Source organism: Simochromis diagramma, unplaced genomic scaffold (genome assembly GCF_900408965.1).
Source record: "Simochromis diagramma unplaced genomic scaffold, fSimDia1.1 OVJJ01000141.1, whole genome shotgun sequence".
Taxonomy (NCBI): domain Eukaryota; kingdom Metazoa; phylum Chordata; class Actinopteri; order Cichliformes; family Cichlidae; genus Simochromis; species Simochromis diagramma.
The window spans coordinates 774,729-795,002 of NW_024387350.1; the positions used below are offsets into that span (position 1 = coordinate 774,729).

General features: G+C 41.9%; 1 protein-coding gene across 1 annotated transcript; it reads left to right on the forward strand.

The window, feature by feature from the left end:
- Positions 1 to 8,874: 8,874 nt before the first annotated feature.
- LOC120718405 (tripartite motif-containing protein 16-like protein) lies at positions 8,875 to 10,569 on the forward strand. Its single transcript, XM_040006962.1, has 2 exons — positions 8,875 to 9,175; positions 9,410 to 10,569. Exons 1-2 carry the CDS (start codon positions 8,875 to 8,877, stop codon positions 10,552 to 10,554), a joined length of 1,446 nt encoding a protein of 481 aa, XP_039862896.1. The 3' UTR covers positions 10,555 to 10,569.
- The last annotated feature ends 9,705 nt before the right edge of the window (positions 10,570 to 20,274 follow it).

Sequence of the window (20,274 nt, forward strand, 5' to 3'; positions counted from 1 at the left end):
GCTGCTCATTGAGAGTTTGGCAGGGGCATTTGAAGTGTTCATGAGTGGGACTAATGAAATAACTTCGAGCTCACAAACTGTTTTGAAGGGCAGAAAATTATTTATCTCACACATTAAAAAATTACAGCTACCTGACTGTAACTAGGCAATTACAGGAACCACTGAACAAGCTCTTAATAAATAATACAATCATAAATATGCATAAACTAATACCTACAACAAATTCCAGCAACATGAACAAGTTGAAAAAAGAAAATGTCATATGCAACAGTTTAAGAAGACCCGGCCCAATGATTGGTGTGATAATAACCAATGCATGCTGCACAAAAAAACAGTAAAAAAAAAACACACTTTACCTTGCTGGTACACTCACGTTTCAAAATCTTAAACACCTCAATGTCTAGAAAAGGGACTTTTGCAGAGCCTTGAATACGTGACTGTTTTCTTTAAACAATTAAATGGCCTGTGATGTACAGCAGAACAATAGCTGCAGACAGATACATTGTTGGGGTCATTTTCTTTTAGGTGAAACAATTAAATAAGCCCCAGAATTAAAACAATTTAATTGTGTTCTGAATGGCATTATATCATTAGCACCAAATTAGCACCAGTTACTGTCATATGTTTTAATGTTTGGACATTTTGTTACAGCCCTGCAGAATTATAAATCACAATGGTACGGTCATGTACTCAGTAACTGCTGACGGTAACACTGACAGTATTATATTCAGTAGCACCGACGATGTATTTAGAATGTTGCTAACAAGCTAGCCGTACATATTTTCTCACATTGAACACTCATGAAGACCTTCAGCGGCAGCCAAACTCTCAGTCAGCGGCTCGGTCTTTGACCTTCTATGCCTGCTATGAACCCAGTAGTCTTAATTGTTTCCTTTTTATACTTCATACCAAACCAAGAAGAGCCTTTTGTTGCTACTGTTGCAGCCACCCGCGTCAACAAGAAGCCAAACTTGATGTTTCACTTGTGTTGATGCGTTTCAGCATCTATTAGTTTTTGCTGTTGTCGACTTTGAACCCATTGTGCAAATTTAACTGCCAGCCATTTTCACAAATCTACTTTAGTTTCATTTCCTGCCTTTGTTATTACTTTTAGTTTTCAAATTTATTATGGTTTACCAAATCTTCTCAAGGACTTTTGGGACACAATTTGCAGTCAAATTATTGGGAAGAAAACAATTTCTCATGCAAAGTTTAATATAAATTTTATGTTTTCAAAGTCAGTTGATTGGTTTTTTTGGGTTGTTGTTTTTTTTTTAATTCTTTACATTCTTGCAATTAGTCTAACTGATGTGTGACCTTAAATTTACTGATTTCTTTGGGTGTTTCAAGCATCCAGCAAATAATTTAACATTCTTGCACGTCAGTACATCGTTGTCATTATCACTGTATACAGCTTGGCTGGTTTTACATGTTTTAGATGTTTGGTCCATGACATTTGCAATTCTCCAAAGAAAGGTAGCTGTCAAATGAAAAAAAAATCTCTATTTTTGGTTGTAAATGAAAAACTTTGACATTAAAACCCTGATGATCATGAGCTGTAAGGTTTTACTATGTCATTAGTACACTTTGAACTGTTTTGAGCAAAGTTGGAAACAGATGATTCAGTTTCACTTTGACCCGGGTGGCTGTGATTACTGGGTCCTTTGTGTTTTTATGGGATGTGATTGATTGAGTGTGTGTGATCATTTTACATCATGCCTCATTATAGACAGGAGCTGATTTTATTTTTTTTATTTTTATTTTTTATGCACTAGAAAAGTTAGGATTTTGAACCAAACTGGGCTGGTTTTCCAAAAAGAAATCTGAGTCTGAGGTTGATCTTTAAGGTCAGTACAATTTACTAAAGAATGTCTTAAATCATTTAATAACAGGATTTTTGCATGAAAAATCTTTAATTTACGAATTTAGACACAATCGATTTGTTAACACAATCAAACTGGACAATTCAACAAGAAAAAAAAGGCTTGCTTTGCAGCTCAAATTTCTTCAAAGCTGTGGAAGATTAACCATAAGTTCACCTTGAGGTGCTTTTTAGGAAAACTAGTCTTGGCTTGATGTGGAAGGAGAGGAGTGAAGAAAAGAGTTTTAACGACATGTTGTAGACATGTGTTAATGCTAATAATGATCTGTAATGTGATGTGTGTTCATATGAAACATGGATGTTTGCTGATATTAAGCTGGAGAAGAAGGGGGGTATACCCTGATTTGTACTGAGGAAACAAATGCATTCAACTGTGAAAATTAAACTAATGCAATGATACAATGTTGAAGTGCTGTTTTTTGGAAACTTGTGATACATACATACAAACATAGAGACATGGATAGATAACATAACACAAATAAGACAGATTTGACACATAGTGGTGTACTTTTACAGAAAGGCAAGCAGAGACGACCCACCCCCTGCCCCCCAAACCCAACCCTCCCAATAACACACACAAGACATTTGGCCATTCGGCGCATTGAGCAGCAAGTCTTCCAGATGTCTTCCGCGCAGCTGGCATAAAATGTGATCTCCAAAGTGCATACGCCACTCAGACACAATGTCACGGAGGGGACGTGTGGCAGTCCGGCTGTCGATTTCTGGTCCCGGTAAGAGACCCGCAGGGTCCATCTTAGACATTGCTGCTGTGCCTCACTGAGTCCTTTTTTAAAAAACATTTTTGGCTGATGTTTTCTACATCTCAAATGCATAGATAACAGTGGGTATAATGATGGAATTGAGCAGATGAATCTTCTTCGCCAGGTCAATCTTTGGGGTCGACCGGATCAGCCAGAAGCGCTGTAAGACTGCATCCTGTGCCGCCATGTGCCAATCCTCGTGACCTTGGTCTTGTTCTTGGTCTTGTACACGTGTACACACAAACACACACACAAACATACACAATGGTGAGGAAATCTGTGTAGCCATCCTCTGTGCGGACGCAGCAACTGGATCAAAGGTAGAGGGTTTGGAATATTTTGACGAACCGCTCAGGGATGCCATGTAACCACGCAATGTTATAGAAGGAATCTGACTTATTGAACGCCTTTCTGAAACTGACGAAATTGATTAAGAGACGCTGCTGGTATTCCAAACTTGATGGTGCACAAGATGAAGATCTTCATGCGCGACAGGCCACTGCGAAATCTAGCTTGCTCTTCTTGGAGTTACTGGTCCACGGCCTTATGTCTTCGGAGGAGGACAATGCTAAAAACCTTGCCCCGAACCAAGAGGAGATTGATTCTTTGCCTGAGCTTTAGGATGACTCACCTTTGCCAGTCTTCTTTCAAAGTAAAACAGGAAATATAATACAGAGAAGCAGACTTGACACTGAGAGAGACATGACTGACCGGGGAGACAGAGGGAACGTGAAGCACAGAGACAAAGAGTAACCAAACGTGAAACACAGGGAAGGTACAGAAACAGAAACTCCAAGCTTCTTTAACAATAATCAAGAAGTAAAAATCAAACACAAAACACTGGGTCATACCCAAGACCATGATCTAAAGTATCAAAAGTAAGAATAATTCTGCAGAAAAATGTTCTCCATCAATATTAAATTGAAAGATACTACTTCTGCATATGTTTAAGACTTAGGTACTAACTACTTTATATTCAGTTTTTCCCCCCGCATTATATTCTATAAATAATAATAATAATATAATATAATAATAATAATAATAATAACACATTTTATTTATAGGCGCCTTTCAGACCCTCAAGGTCACTTTTTTTTTTTTTTTACCTTACTCAGTTTTTATATTTGCTTTTATACTTTTATGACTGTTTATGTCTAAATTTTAGCTACCATGTTTGCTATATATACATTTTTCTTATGTTTTTTTATGGTATTGTTTACGTGTTACTGTAAAGTGACCTTGAGGGTCTGAAAGGCACCTATAAATAAAATGTATAAATCTCAGAAAAGAATTAGCTGTTCATTGACTCAGGAACACAGGCCTACATCTTGATTTATTTAAGTATATCGAAATATGATATGATATTAACAATAAAACAAAATTTGCTGAATTAAAAAAAGTTTGAGCAGTGTGTGAGATGGCTAACTGTTAATATTGTGGCGAGTTCAGACAAGGAGGAGACAGAGGTATCGTTTTGTCTTGCTTCCTGCAAGCTAGCCAGGGAGCACAGCCCTTTATTCGCATTCAACAGATGAACACACAACACTAACACCACCGCTCGGCGCAGATCTGGCGTAACAACAACAACAACAAAGCAAAATGGCACTCCCTCCACCCAGAAACACACAGTCACACAGAGAGAGAGAGAGAGCGTCACCTGTAACCATGGCAACATAACAACAGAACATAGCTGTCAAAACAAAACCCCAAACAGCCCTGACCCACAACATAGCCCCCACCTAAGGAGTCAGTCGTCCCCGACAACCCCATTACCCAAGAAAAAGTCCTGCAAATGTCCATGTGTCTTCTTTCGGTGCGCAGGCTGATCTCGACCAGCAGGGGAAGAGTCACTCGGATCAGAACATGGGGTGCCACCAGCATCCCTTGCCCATCACCTGCTCGAGCGAGCGGTCAGTATGGTGAGAGTCTGTCCTGGTGCAACACCACCATGCGCCCCGGGCCCGGCATGCGGATCGGTACATCACTTCTGCTAGCCGCTCCACGACCTCCGCCGGCCCTTGCCAGTGACTGCACAGCCTGGGGGACACTCATCTCTTGCGAAACAGGCATTACACCCAAACCTTGTCGCCAGGCACGAAAGCTCCCCCTCGGCACCTGGTATTGCAGGCTCTTTTCTGTCGTACTCCGGTACTGGCCTGGACCTGGCGGGTGTAGTCATGAAACACTCACGGCCACTCCCTCTGCCTCCTGTAGCAGTCCATGGCCACCAACATGCGCTAGTTCCCTGACTCGGTGACGGGGAAAGGCCCTAGGACGTCCACTCCCACTCTCTCCCTCGGGGCCCCCACCAGATACTGCTGCAGGGGGGCGTTGAGTGGCGCCCTTCCATGCCGTGCAGGTGTCACAGCAGTGCACAAAAGTTCCACATCCCGTCAACAACTATGTCAGTAGAACTGTCCCCTGAGACGGCGGAGAGTTTTGGCATTCCCATAATGGCCGGCCCCCACCGAGCCGTGGACAAGCTCGAGCACCTGCGACCGCAGCGAGTGAGACACCAACAGCTGCAGGAGATCCTTGCCCTGTCCGGGGGACCGCCATCTCCGGTATAGGAAGCCGTCGTGGGTCTCCAGATTGTTGTACTGGGAGTAGTAGGCCTTCACTTCGAGCCCCTGTCCCGACACCCCCGTCCAGCCTGGCGTTGCGCCGCCTCCAGCCAGGTCCCCACCTGAACCAATGTTGCATCAGCCTCCTGTTCCCTCTTCAACTGCTGCGTGGTCAACGGGAGCCATCTCCCTCTGCTGGCTGTAGCCTGAGCAGTAGCTACGCCCAGGGCCTCCTGGGCCCGCTCCTCCTGTCGGTTAGAGGGGGGCAGCCGGTGTGGGCGCAGACAGAAGGGTTGAGCAGAACCGATGTCGATGGTGCGCTGAACCAACCGCGTCTGCCTGCACTCTTCCTCACTAGCGGCAACGATGTCCACGTTGTCATCCAGGAGGCACCTCAAGCGCTGCCGCTGGTCAACGGTGAGACCGATGCTGCTGTGCTGCCACAGGTCATCAGCAGCTTGGGTTGTCTCGGTCGAGGGAAGGTTTGTCTGGCCTAGAGACTGGGGCTGAGGTGAGTAGAGATGGTCCAGAGCCACCGCCGTGAGAGTGATAGCCAGCTTCGCGGTGTCAACGCAGGCCCCCCAGCGGGTCAGCAGATCAAAGCCGATGATGCACTGGTCTTGGATGTCAGCAAGCCAGAAGTCGTGCACCAGCTCCAGATCCTTCACTCGGATCCGCAATGGTTTCTTCCCCCACATGTCAGTTCTCTCCCCCGTCACCGTCATCAGCTGGGTGTCGGTGGGCGATCAACCCATCACAAGCGGCCCGGATGTTCCAGGGAGCACACCAGGTCGTATTAGGGAAATGATGGACCCTGTGTCCACCAGGGCCCGGCAGGGCTGGTCCTCAACACAGCAGCTCAGGTAGAGTCCCTTGAGGTGCCCAACTAGGCCCACCACCGTGCATCATCCCTGGAGGGGGGCAGGAAGCTGGAGCAGTGGTCCCCGCACTGCACCATTCCCCCTCTCGTTTCCCTGAGGCCACATAGTTCTGGTCTTCGGGGCGGGCGCCAGGTAGTCGCGCGCCACATGGCCAGGCTTATCACACTGGTAGCAGCGGTCGGTCGGTCGACGGGGACAACTTCAGGGCACTGAGGGCTGCAGCTGGCATATCTTCGCGACTTCCTCCTCCCTGTCGCAGTCTGCGGCTCTGAGTTGGGTGTAGTTTGGGGGGGACACCTGCTGGTTAGGCCGCGAGGCCAGCACCAGCTCGGCCCTTTCAGCATCATGGAGCGCCTCACGGAGAGTTTCTGGAAAAAGTCGCTCTGGAAAAGGTCCTTGCAGAAAAGCATGCAGGCTAAGCTCCTCACTGGCTGCTGGGAACTCCGGGTAGCCACAACGAGCATACAGCAACACATCCGCTGCAAAGGTGCCCAGGCTCTCCCCCGGCCGACGGCTCCAGTTGGTCAGCTGCTCCCTGCTCTGATCAGTGGAGTGCCACTGCCCAAATCGCCTCTTGAGTGCTATAGTGAGGGCCTGGAGCTCATTCTGCTCTGACGGGGCTAGGTCAAGGAGTACCTGCAGTGCATCTCCTTCCAATGCTAGCGCTAGGTGTGTAGCAGCCTCTTCATTGCTCCAGCCACTATGCCTCGTGGCTAGCCGTACTTGTGAGAGGTAGGGCTCTAGCGGGGTTAGCCCATTGTATTTCGGTACCTTAGCTGGCGTTGCAGGCATTACTGCTCGCTGTCGGGGGCTCGCGTGTCAGTCGACAGAGGCAGCCCATGAAGCATTGTCCTAGAGTCTGTCGCGACAGACCACTGCCGCAGTGCGCTCGCGCCGTCGGGACCCATCGGGGGACTTACATGCTTGCTTGCTCTCTCTTCAATCGCCCGCTTTCCAAGCAGGGAATGCTCTCCTCAACAGCTTGCTCCAGCCTCTGAGAGTCTCTCTCCATTCTGGCGAGGGTGAGCTATCCCACTTCTGACACCAATGTGGCGAGCTCAGACAAGGAGGACACAGAGGTATTGTTTGGTATTGCTTCCCGCGAGCTAGCCAGGGAGCACAGCCCTTTATTAGCATTCAACGGACGAACACACAACACTAACACCACCGCTCGGCGCAGCTCTGGCGTAACAACAACAACAATGCAAAATGGTGCTCTCTCCACCCAGAAAAACACAATCGCAGAGAGAAAGCGTCACCTGTAACCATGGCAACATAACAACAGAACATAGCTCTCAAAACAAAACCCCAAACAGCCCTGACCCGCTCACCTCACCATCATGGTGACAGCTTTCTTTGCTAATGTACTAAAGACGTTATTAACAACTTTTTCACAACAACTTTTTTCCCCATCTTTTCTACATCACACAAGATGTTCAAAGTGGTCAGGAAGAGGAAACTCATCTGTTACGATGTTAAATCAATAAAGTTCGTTAACTTGCTAATGCTAGCTGTGCTTTCAGTCGAAACACAGATCATAACTGATCTCAGAGAACTGAAAGCTGAGCCAGCAACAGATTCCCAAGCACGCTACTCTCCCACCAGTTTATCATGAAAGACCAGCAGTTTATCCACATACGCAAATCACCAGAAAAAAAGCTGCTGGACTCTTAACAATGACTTGAGCTAGGTAAGCTAACAGAAGACATACACACCTGTAAGACAGAGACAGTTACACTTTCCTATGAGTATAAAATAAGCTGAAGCTTGAGGAGAAACGTTCAAACAGCAGTAAATCCATGAGATGAAATTCCAGTTAACAGGGTGTGAAATGCACTATACACAGGTACACACACACACAGGTCTTTATCACCAGCTTCCACATTTATTTATAGTTTTCCCAGGTTATGATATGAACACAGTCTGACAGCTGTCGGTCCCAGCTGATTTCCCTCTCCCTCCGCTCCTCTCCGTCTCCCTATAAAAAAGGGAAGGAAACCATTATCAGTCCAAATCGCCATCAGCTGTTCTCACCGGCATCTCCAGCACCACCCCGTTGAGCCCACTGCACCACTCCTCCCCTGCAGCCGCGCCCGGGACCCCACCTCCGCCACACAGGGCAAGTGGAGTTCAGCACACTGAGGACTTTCTCCAAAATACAAGGCAATCACACACAAATACATACTAGACATTTAGACTTAGATATTACTACTCATAGCTAACTAAATAATTTGGTGATGAAAGGAGAAAAAAAGCCTGTCCATAAGTACTTCAGAAAATGAGGTGAGGACACTCAGACGTAATAAAACTGCAGCTCCTGACCATGCCTGCTGGAAACCCCAGTCACACGAACACCTGAGACCTGGAGAGAAATTCAAATTCAAATGCAAGGGACCAAGAACAAGGAAAGCAAAAGGAGAGGGGATGGGTACAATGCCCTACGGAGCCATGACAAGTGTTGTATTTTTTTCATTGAGCTATGTTGTTTGTCATACTTTGGCTGCAACACAAACACAGAAATTTTATTTTGACCTAAATAAAGCACATCTAATTGTAAAGACATTGCATGGACAAAAAACTCTACTCAAAGTTCATACAAAGCGATTTATGCTCCTGTGATCCTGTATGATCACATGTTAAACTTTTATGGCTTAAAACTTTCAAAGTACAGATTATAAAGTTTATAAGAGGGACAAGCTGCTTCCAAAGTTCAAACTGTGCTTTTTCCTGCACACAGCTGGGTATCCACTCTATTCTACAGCCAATCATTGTTGCTGAGAGGTGAAATGGCGCAGAGAGGAAATCAGCAGGATTCAAAAAGATTATCTTGTTCACTCTGTTTGGATCTACTAAAGGATCCAGTAACTATTCCCTGTGGACACAACTACTGCATGAACTGTATTAAAGGTTTCTGGGATGAAGAGGAGAAAAACAAGAAAATCCACAGCTGCCACCACTGCAGGAAAGCTTTCATTCCAAAGCCTGTCCTGGAGAAAAACACCATGTTAGCAGCTTTAGTGGAGCAGCTGAAGAAGACTGGACTCCAAGCTGCTCCAGCAGATCACTGCTATGCTGGACCTGAAGATGTGGCCTGTGATGTTTGCACTGGGAGGAAGCTGAAAGCCATCAAGTCCTGTTTGGTCTGTCTGGCCTCTTACTGTGAGAAACACCTCCAACCTCACTATGATGCAGCTCCATTAAAGAAACACAAGCTGGTGGCCCCCTCCAAGAAGCTCCAGGAGAACATCTGCTCTCGTCATGATGAGGTGATGAAGATTTTCTGTCGTACTGATCAGCAGAGTATCTGTTATCTCTGCTTGATGGATGAACATAAAGGCCATGAAACAGTCCCAGCTGCAGCAGAAAGGACTGAGAAGCAGAAGGAGCTCGAGGTGAGACGACTAAACATCCAGCAGAGAATCCAGGAGCGAGAGAAAGATGTGAAGCTGCTTCAACAGGAGGTGGAGGCCATCAATGGCTCTGCTGATAAAGCAGTGGAGGACAGTGAGAAGATGTTCACTGAGCTGATCCGTCTCATCCAGAAAAGAAGCTCTGATGTGAAGCAGCAGGTCAGATCCCAGCAGGAAACTGAAGTGAGTCGAGTCAAAGAGCTTCAGGAGAAGCTGGAGCAGGAGATCGCTGAGCTGAAGAGGAAAGACGGCGAGCTGGAGCAGCTCTCACACACAGAGGATCACAACCAGTTTCTACACAACTACCCCTCACTGTCAGCACTCAGTGAGTCTACACACTCATCCAGCATCAATATTCATCCTCTGAGGTACTTTGAGGATGTGACAGCAGCTGTGTCAGAGACCAGAGATAAACTACAGGACATTCTGAGAGAGGAATGGACAAACATCTCACGGGTGGTGACTATGGTGGATGTTTTATTGTCACCACCACAACCAGAGCCAAAGACGAGAGATGAATTCTTAAAATATTCACGTGCAATCACACTGGATCCAAATACAGCAAACACACATCTGTTATTGTCTGAGAGGAACAGAAAAGTAACATTTAAGGAACAACAACAGTCTTATTCTGATCATCCAGACAGATTTCTTCCTTGTTGGCAGGTCCTGAGTAAAGAGAGTCTGACTAGACGTTGTTACTGGGAGGTGAAGTGGAAAGGAAAAGTTTATGTAGCAGTTTCATACAAGAATATCAGCAGAGCAGGGAGGCTAAATGATTGTGTATTTGGGTTAAATTACAAATCTTGGGCATTAAGTTGTGATAGCAAGAGTTATAAATTTTTCTACAACAAAGTCCAAACTGAGCTCTCAGGTCCCGAGGCTTCCACATTAGGAGTGTACTTGGATAATAGAGCAGGTATTCTGTCTTTCTACAGCGTTTCTGAAACCATGACTCTCCTCCACAGAGTCCAGACCACATTCACTCAGCCGCTCTATGCTGGACTTATGCTTTTTGAGCGAGGAGACACAGCAGACTTCATTAAATTGAAATAGACAGAGTGGGTAGGTTTATGTTAGAACTTCTGTTTGAAAGTTTGTGTCTAAAAAATATAGTGCTGTAAATAAACGTGTCGCTACATTTCTTGCATAAGTATAAACCTTAATATTTCATTATAATCTAGAATTATAAGTTTAAAATATACTTCTACTCCTATTCAGCATTCTTTATCAGTCTTAAATTAATTAAATGTAGCAATACACTGGAGTTTGATTGGTTTGTTTTTAGTAAGCTGAATACCTTTGGATATCATTAAATATCTTTTATTATGATTTTTAAGAGAGATTTTTTTTTATCAGACTTCCTCATTTATACAGTAACAAAATGATACAGGAAATATTTTATTTGCTCAGAAATGCATGCTTTACTCACCACACTCAACCAATCTAATGGTTGTTTTGGTTTATATGCTGGATGTTTCTGGAAGTTTAATGTCCCTTAATCTGTTTATGATCAATAAAATTGGTGTACTTTGGACAGTTTCACCTGCTATAAATAACACATATTTTATCGACTACTGTAGTGTTTTCAACAAGGATGTTGGGGACACTGAGTTAAACCACAAATGAAGACCCTGGAGTTTAGTTGCAGCTTGTTTAATTGTCTCCATGAACATGTGATGAAAACTGAAATGACAGAAAATAAACTCCATCTCAACAGGCAGAAGCATGTTTACATCAATAAAGTGCATTACTCTCACTAAAACATTCATGTTAGCAAAATATACATTAATATCCAAAGTTATCTGTTTAAACTGTCATATAAAGTAACTTACGGCGTTCCAGCCTGATAATTCAGAGTAGATGGCGTTTGATTCTTCTTTCTTCTTCTTTCTTACATTTGTATTGGCAGTTGGCAAACAACTGAAAGGTGCATTACTGCCACCAACTGGTATGGAGTATGGTCTGGAACGACGCTCAAAAAATAAATAAATAAATCCTCAAATCCTTCCAAACAGGTTCCCCTCTTTTAAAAACTGAAATAAGGCCTGATAACTTTTACTTCCCGATTCCTTTCGCAACAAATCAACAAGACCCAGTTCGATTTGTAGGTTACTGAGATTTTGAATCAATTGTCTCCTCTCAACCTGATACCTCTGACACTGCAACATGACATGTTCTATAGTTTCCTCTACCCCACAGTAATCACATTTTCCGGTACTATGTTTCCCGATCATGAATAGCTAGATAAGAATCAACCACCATACCGCATCCACAGAGTCACGTCGAGAGTCTAATCTCTTGTTTCCCTCATTCTGTTAAATGGTTTTGACACCTGTTCCCTTGTTACTCCAGGAAACATGAAGCAGATACAACAACTGGACTTCATTCAAAGTCTTGAACTTGCATTTGTTCTCTGGCGCTCTCAATATGAGGTCCAACGAGATAAACATTTTTTTTCTTTCTCTTTGTTTCTATTGCTCTGCCACCCTGAGCAATCTAGGGTTGCAGGTGAATGAATGAGCTTTTATTTCTTGCTTGCAGTTGCCTTCAGTGAAACTGGACCACTTCCATCCATACATACATTACACAAACGTCACATTGGGGAGACAGGTCAGGGTTAGGTTTAATCAATCAATCAATCAATCAATCAATCAACCAATTTATTATAAGGACATTTAAAAACAACACAGGCTGACAAAAGTGCTGTGCATAGTAAAAAAGTAAAAAGTAGAACAAACACACACAATGAAAATAAAAGAAAAACTCAGTCACAATTAAAAGCTAAAGAGTAAAATTTTGTTGTCAGACAGGCTTTTAAAATGTCGAGTGTTGGAGAGATCCTAATTTGAAGAGGCAGACTGTTCCAAAGTTTGGGCGCAGCAATCGCAAATGCCTGGTCTCCTGTTTTTAGCCTGCTTCTAGGGACAACTAGAAGCAACTTATCAGCTGACCTGAGAGCTCTATTAGGAGTATTTATGCACTCTTAAAAATGCTGGGTTATATTCCTAACTCAACTGCTGGGTAAAAGCTGTAGGTTCGTAAGTTGGCTTATTGTGATCAAATATTGGTTCAAAAGTCATGACTCAAGAGTTGGGTTGGTAATGTGCCGGGTTCTTCAATTCACTCCACAGCTTGACTAATTCTGTTGGGTCATAGGTTGGGCAGCTTTGATAAAATATTGGGTCAAAATTTTACCCAAATGTTTGGGTTGAAAATAAGCCCCAGAAGAAGCCACATTAATCACAAACTGCCTTTTTCAATTAGACTGTGACCTGATCAGATATCACTGGACTTCTCCACTACTATGAAATAAAACATGGTAAGTAAAAAGTAAATTCTAATAGTTAAAAAATCATGATGATTGATTATGCAATTTATTGGTTTAATTTAGAACTTTACCTACTCATTAAAGGTATTTTAACAGATAACACCAGCTAGCTTGTGATGATGAAAGTTATTTCTACTTAAAAATGCTTGATATCATCGTTTAAAGCTATAATTTGAAATGAGGCTGATGTTGCTCTGTTTGACAAACTGTTTAGAGATCACTGTATACAGAACAAAGAAAGTATGAGATAGGGTGTTGCATTTGTGGGGAAAAAGGTAAAAAAAAAAAAAAAAAAAAAAAAGGAACACAGTCTATGTAATCTATTTAATTATTTAATAATAAATTATTTTATTATTTAATGTCATTATTTAATTTAACCTAAATTACCTTTATGTTGATAACAACATCTTTTCATTTTAAAATATAAAGGAAATGATCATTTGTCCCATTAAGATTTTTTAAGGTTACCTTGACCCCCTTTTTTCCCTCGATCATTAGACCGCGCAAAGGGCATGTGCATCCCTGCACTTAGCTTGCTTGCTACTAATACAAACGTGATGGCAACACTGCCACGACCAATATTTAGCCACCATCTTCGATCCTCACTCGGAGACCTCGGTAGCTTTAAGGTCTGCCACTCATAAGTTTACATGTAACCAAAGTATAATCTTTTTTTTTTTTTTTTTAAAAACAACAACAACAAAAAAAATTACTGACTCCTGAATATCATTTGTATTAAGCCTTTTGGTTCTTAGTCAAAACAAAAGGCTAAGGTGTTAAAGGGTTAACCTGGTGGGGCTGAGAATGTTGGCTGCACTCAGAGCCTGCTCAGTATACAGCTAATCTGCTCTGCACTTAGATGGAGGCAGTGCTACCTACTCTATGATGCTGGGTGAAAGCAGCCTGTCATTACTTCACAGACACTGACTTAATAGTCCGAATGATCAGTCCAGGGTACACAAACTGTGCATTCACACTTGCTTATTTATTTATTTTTTTTGGAACTTATATATATGTAAGAAGTCCAGACGCTTTTCTATGCAAGCTCCTTTGATTATATATATGTAACACTGATGTTCGGTAGATATTAACCCTGTGTGGCTGTAACTGCAGCCATCACAAGTAGATTCAATTATTCTAAAATTAACACTAAAAATGTTTTAACTTTAATTGTTTAACTTTAGAACATCCATGAGGTACACGTGAGGGGGAATCTTTGGTTGCCAGTCTTGAGAGCACATACAGTGGGGCAAAAAAGTATTTAGTCAGCCACCGATTGTGCAAGTTCCCCCACTTAAAATGATGACAGAGGTCAGTAATTTGCACCAGAGGTACACTTCAACTGTGAGAGACAGAATATGAAAAAAAAATCCATGAATTCACATGGTAGGATTTGTAAAGAATTTATTCGTAAATTAGGGTGGAAAATAAGTATTTGGTCACCTCAAACAAGGAAAATCTCTGGCTCTCACAGACCTGTAACGTCTTCTGTAAGAAGCTTTTCTGTCCCCCACTCGTTACCTGTATGAATGGCACCTGTTTGAACTCATCATCTGTATAAAAGACACCTGTCCACAGCCTCAAACAGTCAGACTCCAAACTCCGCCATGGCCAAGACCAAAGAGCTTTCGAAGGACACCAGGAAAAGTATTGTAGACCTGCACCAGACTGGGAAGAGTGAATCTACAATAGGCAAGCAGCTTGGTGTGAAAAAATCAACTGTGGGCGCAATCATCAGAAAATGGAAGACATACAAGACCACTGATAATCTCCCTCGATCTGGGGCTCCACGCAAGATCTCATCCCGTGGGGTCAAAATGATCATGAGAACGGTGAGCAAAGATCCCAGAACCACACGGGGGGACCTGGTGAATGACCTGCAGAGAGCTGGGACCAAAGTAACAAAGGTCACCATCAGTAACACACTACAACGGCAGGGAATCAAATCCCGCAGTGCCAGACGTGTTCCGCTGCTGAAGCCAGTGCATGTCCAGGCCCGTCTGAAGTTTGCCAGAGAGCACATGGATGATACAGCAGAGGATTGGGAGAATGTCATGTGGTCAGATGAAACCAAAGTAGAACTTTTTGGTATAAACTCGCCGTGTTTGGAGGAAGAAGAATACTGAGTTGCATCCCAAGAACACCATACCTACTGTGAAGCATGGGGGTGGAAACATCATGCTATGGGGCTGTTTTTCTGCCAAGGGGACAGGACGACTGATCCGTGTTAAGGACAGAATGAATGGGGCCATGTATCGTGAGATTTTGAGCCAAAACCTCCTTCCATCAGTGAGAACTTTGAAGATGAAACGAGGCTGGGTCTTCCAACATGACAATGATCCAAAACACACCGCCCGGGCAACAAAGGAGTGGCTCCGTAAGAAGCATTTGAAAGTCCTGGAGTGGCCTAGCCAGTCTCCAGACCTCAACCCCATAGAAAATCTGTGGCGGGAGTTGAAAGTCCGTGTTGCTCGGCGACAGCCCCAAAACATCACTGCTCTCGAGAAGATCTGCATGGAGGAATGGGCCAAAATACCAGCTACTGTGTGTGCAAACCTGGTAAAGACCTATAGTAAACGTTTGACCTCTGTTATTGCCAACAAAGGTTATGTTACAAAGTATTGAGTTGTATTTTTGTTATTGACCAAATACTTATTTTCCACCCTGATTTACGAATAAATTCTTTACAAATCCTACCATGTGAATTCATGGATTTTTTTTTCACATTCTGTCTCTCACAGTTGACGTGTACCTCTGGTGCAAATTACTGACCTCTGTCATCATTTTAGGTGGGGGAACTTGCACAATCGGTGGCTGACTAAATACTTTTTTGCCCCACTGTATCCACACATGAAAAATGGAGGGTCCAAATACTTATTTTACACTTAACGGAGCACTATGGAGAAAAGTGAGTATTTCTTGTAAATAAACTCAATCTATCACTGCTGCAGGATTATAAACAACTTGACATTAACCAAACAACTGCAGATAATCTTTTAACTCTTAATTTACTGACCCTTTTCTTTTGTTTAAAAATTACAGGACACATGGTTAGCCCTTGCAGAACACATAGGCCAGCAACTGGATTTCTGAAGTGGTGTCTACGCAATGTCAGGAAAAGGCTTTGTTCTATCGGGAAGAAGAATTCGGCACCAAAGTAACCCATCTTGCCTGGTATCAGAAAATAGATTTGTTTCTGCTTTTTGCAGCAATCTAAGGTCTGTTGATGGCTGCTTGAAATCATTTTTTGTTTTTGATACAAGTTACCCAAAGTGATGCACCCAGGTTTGGAAATTCCTTCACGCTGTCATCTGTCCCAGGAATAGATGAATCCCAGGACATGAATCAAATATGATCAAATTAATGAGGGCTCTTTTAGCTATGATGGAAGTATAGAATGTTGCTCATAAAGGTGCATGACCAGAGCTGGATTCTTAAAATATTCACATGAAATCACACTGGATCCAAACACAGCAAACACACGTCTGTTATTATCTGAGGGGAACAGAAAAGTAACATTTATGGAAACCCAACAGTCTTATTCTGATCATCCAGACAGATTCACTGAGTGGTTTCAGGTCCTGAGTAGAGAGAGTCTGACTGGACATTGTTACTGGGAGGTGGAGTGGAGAGGGAGAGCAGCTGAAGTAGCAGTTGCATACAAGAATAACAGCAGAGCAGGGAGCTCACGCGAAAGAAAATTTGGATTCAATGACATATCCTGGGCATTACGCTGTGATGCAGACAGTTCCACCTTTTTTTTTACAACAAAGTCCTCACTGTCCTCTCAGGTCCTCGGTCCTCCAGAGTAGGAGTGTACCTGGATCACAGAGCAGGTATTCTGTCTTTCTACAGCGTCTCTGAAACCATGACTCTCCTCCACAGAGTCCAGACCACATTCACTCAGCCGCTCTATGCTGGACTTTGGCTTTTGGATTATGGCGACACTGCAGAGTTGATTAGTTTAAATTAAAATTCTCTTCACATTGTAGATATTTTAAATGTCTGATTAATCTGCTCACTGGCTTTTCTTGTCCACTCGCTGTAGTGGATTTTCCTGATGATTAAAATGTGATTTGTGACATTTCTGAACTATGATGCTACAATGATTTTTCTTTTCATATTACAAAAAGTTAATATCTTTGGTGTTTGTATTGTAACTCTTAAAATGTTAATAAGATATTGGAGTCCTTCAACCCTGAGATTATAATAGATGTGTCCTTGTTTCTTGATTGAATACAGTAATTGATTTTGATTATAGAGTATTGTTAATTTTTGCTAGGTTATTTTACAGAAAAATAATAATAACTGCATTGTCTAATCCAACATGTTGTGGAAGACAATGTTTGTCGTGAACACCATTCTTCAGGGAAAGCATCTGCAGCTATAAATGACTCATCTGATGTACTATTAAACTGTATAAAATAAAACAAAAGCTAAAACATGTTAAACTAAATTACTAAAATATGTTGAAGTTTAAAATTGGATTAAAAATGGGTTTATTTAATTCTAAATGATACATATCTTGCTTTGGCTCTCGGAGGAGGCGGACACATCTTTCAAACTAATGAAGACATATTTGTTTCTTTTTATTTGCTCCCTGTTGAATCCAGACTTTGATTTAAAATCCTTCTCCTGACACACAAAATATTGGCCCTATGTCAGGATCTGAGCTGGCAGACCATGTGGAGTGTAGAGTGGACACAAATGCAGACACCAGAGACTGAAACTAAATTAAAATTGATCCTTCATTGATGGCTGAACCATGCAAAGGAAAAAGCGAAAGCAAAACAAAGTCTAACCAAACAAAACCTAAACTGGAAAAACAACTAAAACCTGAATACGTGAAATTTGAAAGTGTGATGACATGAGAACCCAAGGCATGAAACCTGAAACCCAGACATGGACACCAGGAAAAATTAAACATGAAATACCTGAACCTGACACTGGCCAAACAGACAACACAACGACAAACAAAGGAAAACTCACACAACATACACATTGGGGGTAACAAGGGAATACGCAACAAGACTGAGATAGAGCTGCACCTGATCTGACATAGCGAGACTGAGGGGAAGCAAAACTAAATATAGTGAACACAGGACAAGATTAGACACTGGAGACGGAGAATATAATCACCATGAGCTGAAGGAAAACAAACTCACACTCTAAACATGTCAAAAGAACAAGTAAGAACCTAAGAGCTGCAACCTAACAGAAAATAAATGATCAAAAGAACACAGAAGTACAAGAAAACCAAACATACATTACCCAAAGAAGTAACTCAGCCTATTACACCCCAAAACAGAACAGTCCAAAACATAAACCCTGGGTGACTGATCCAGGGCCATGACACCCTATCATATTTTAAAGATCTCACAATTCAATTCTATATTATCCTGACAGATGGTGCAAAATGCAGCTGCTCGCATTTTAACAAGAACTGGGAAATTTGAGCACATTATCCCTGTTCTGAGATCTCTGCATTGGCTACCTTGTCAGGTTCAAGCAGATTTTAAGGTCCTGCTGCTCACCTACAAGGTTTTAAACGGATTGGCACCTTCATACCTCTCCGACCTTTTACACCTTTATGTTCCATCTCGTGCTCTACGATCTCAGGACTCTGGCTCTCTAAAAGTTCCTAGAGCCAGAAAAAAGACAGTTGGAGAGCGTGCTTCTTCTTTTCGTGCCCTGTTTCTGTGGAACAACCTCCCTCAAGATATTCAGCAGGCATGCTCTGTGGAGGTTTTTAAAACTAAGTTGAAGACACATTTGTTCACCTTATCCTACATGTCTTAATGCTATGGCTTTTAGTTTTTACATTTTTATTGTTTTAACTTGTATTGTGTCTCTTACCTGTATTGCTGTATCGCTTTTATTTTATTTATCCCTTTAGTTGTACAGCACTTTGTTTGAAAGCGCTTTATAAATACAGTTATTATTATTATTATTATTATTATTATTATTATTATTAGTTCACTCTCAGACTGTGGGCTTACTTTTGGTTCCTAGAGTATGTAAAAGTAGAATGGGATTACTCTACTCTTTATTTGCATATTATTAATAGAAAGACTTAATTTATGTTCTACAAAATCTATATTGTAATTTAGACAGATGTGATTATTATAAATGAGGATATATTTTATTATTCCAATCAAGAAGCAGTTAAATTAAAAGTTTTAGTTTGGACTACAAAGGAACTGAATCTACTGCCAATACAAATAACGAAAGAAACCAGTACAACTACATTATAGCTGTACACTTGGAATCTCTGGAATGTGGCTTTAACTTACCTACCAATATACACAAAGATATTATCATAGCTAGTACTGTACTTTACTGTACTTTGTCTAATGGCAGCATACCTGTGAAATTCCATTGTAACAGAGGATATACCACAGGATGTTACAGGCAGCTGCTCTCCTCTGTTTACTGGGACTGTACCAGAGATTCCTTACTCAATATAGCTGAAAGCTATCTTAAAACAATTATTAGCCTTGAATTCACTTCTCCTGACTTCCAATATTCCTAATTACTATACAGTCTTCTTCTGTATGTAAAGTTAAATTTAGTAGTTGTTTTTTCTACATGTGCATATGAAAGAAAGGCGCAACAGTTTCAAAATAATTCCACAGTAAATGTCAAAAAAAAATCACAACAGTAATCACAGGCTGTGTTATGCAGTGTTTCTATCATTATTAATTTGCCTCTCATGTGAAGCATTTTTGATCCTTGGGGATCCTAGCAGCTGGAAATACAAACCCCTCCACCACGGTAAGGTAGAAATTCACAGAGAGCTACTTACATTTATGAATAAAGGATTAGGAATAGACTGTGAAGACATTCAAAGGGGAAACATGGTCCTGGTGTGAGTCAATATCGTTAAGAAGCCAAGCAAGCCATTTTCAATACACAGTTTATAATTTAGCTTTGTTTTGTTTTTTACACAGCAAACTAAAAATGAATGAGTAAAATGCATTTTAGCTTGTTAATGTTACTACTTCTGGGTTGAAAGTTCACCAGGAAACTGATGTTCCAGGTGTTTATTGGACCTGTAAAGCTTTTTTTGAAGAAGAAAAAAATCAGTTTATGATCATAACATGTTTGAATGGCTGTAAACAGTCATCTATGTCACTAGTATGTGCCCTCCACTACCTCCATGTAGACCATTTAAGATTTACATGAGGACATTTTTAAATGACTCATTAATAGACTTAAACTGACCGGACACAATACAACCAGTCCAAGTTCAAATCTAGAGCCACGTGAGTCTTATTAAAACCTAACAACATGTTTTAACGTCAGCACAGTAAAACTGGTAAAAAGGAATTCCTGAATTTTGACCACTCACTCCTCACAGCATGCTCCAAATATTTTGGTTGCCTTTGCACTCACTTTTGTTTCTGTTGTTTCTGTTAGAAATTCATGTTGAGCTCAGTGAGCTT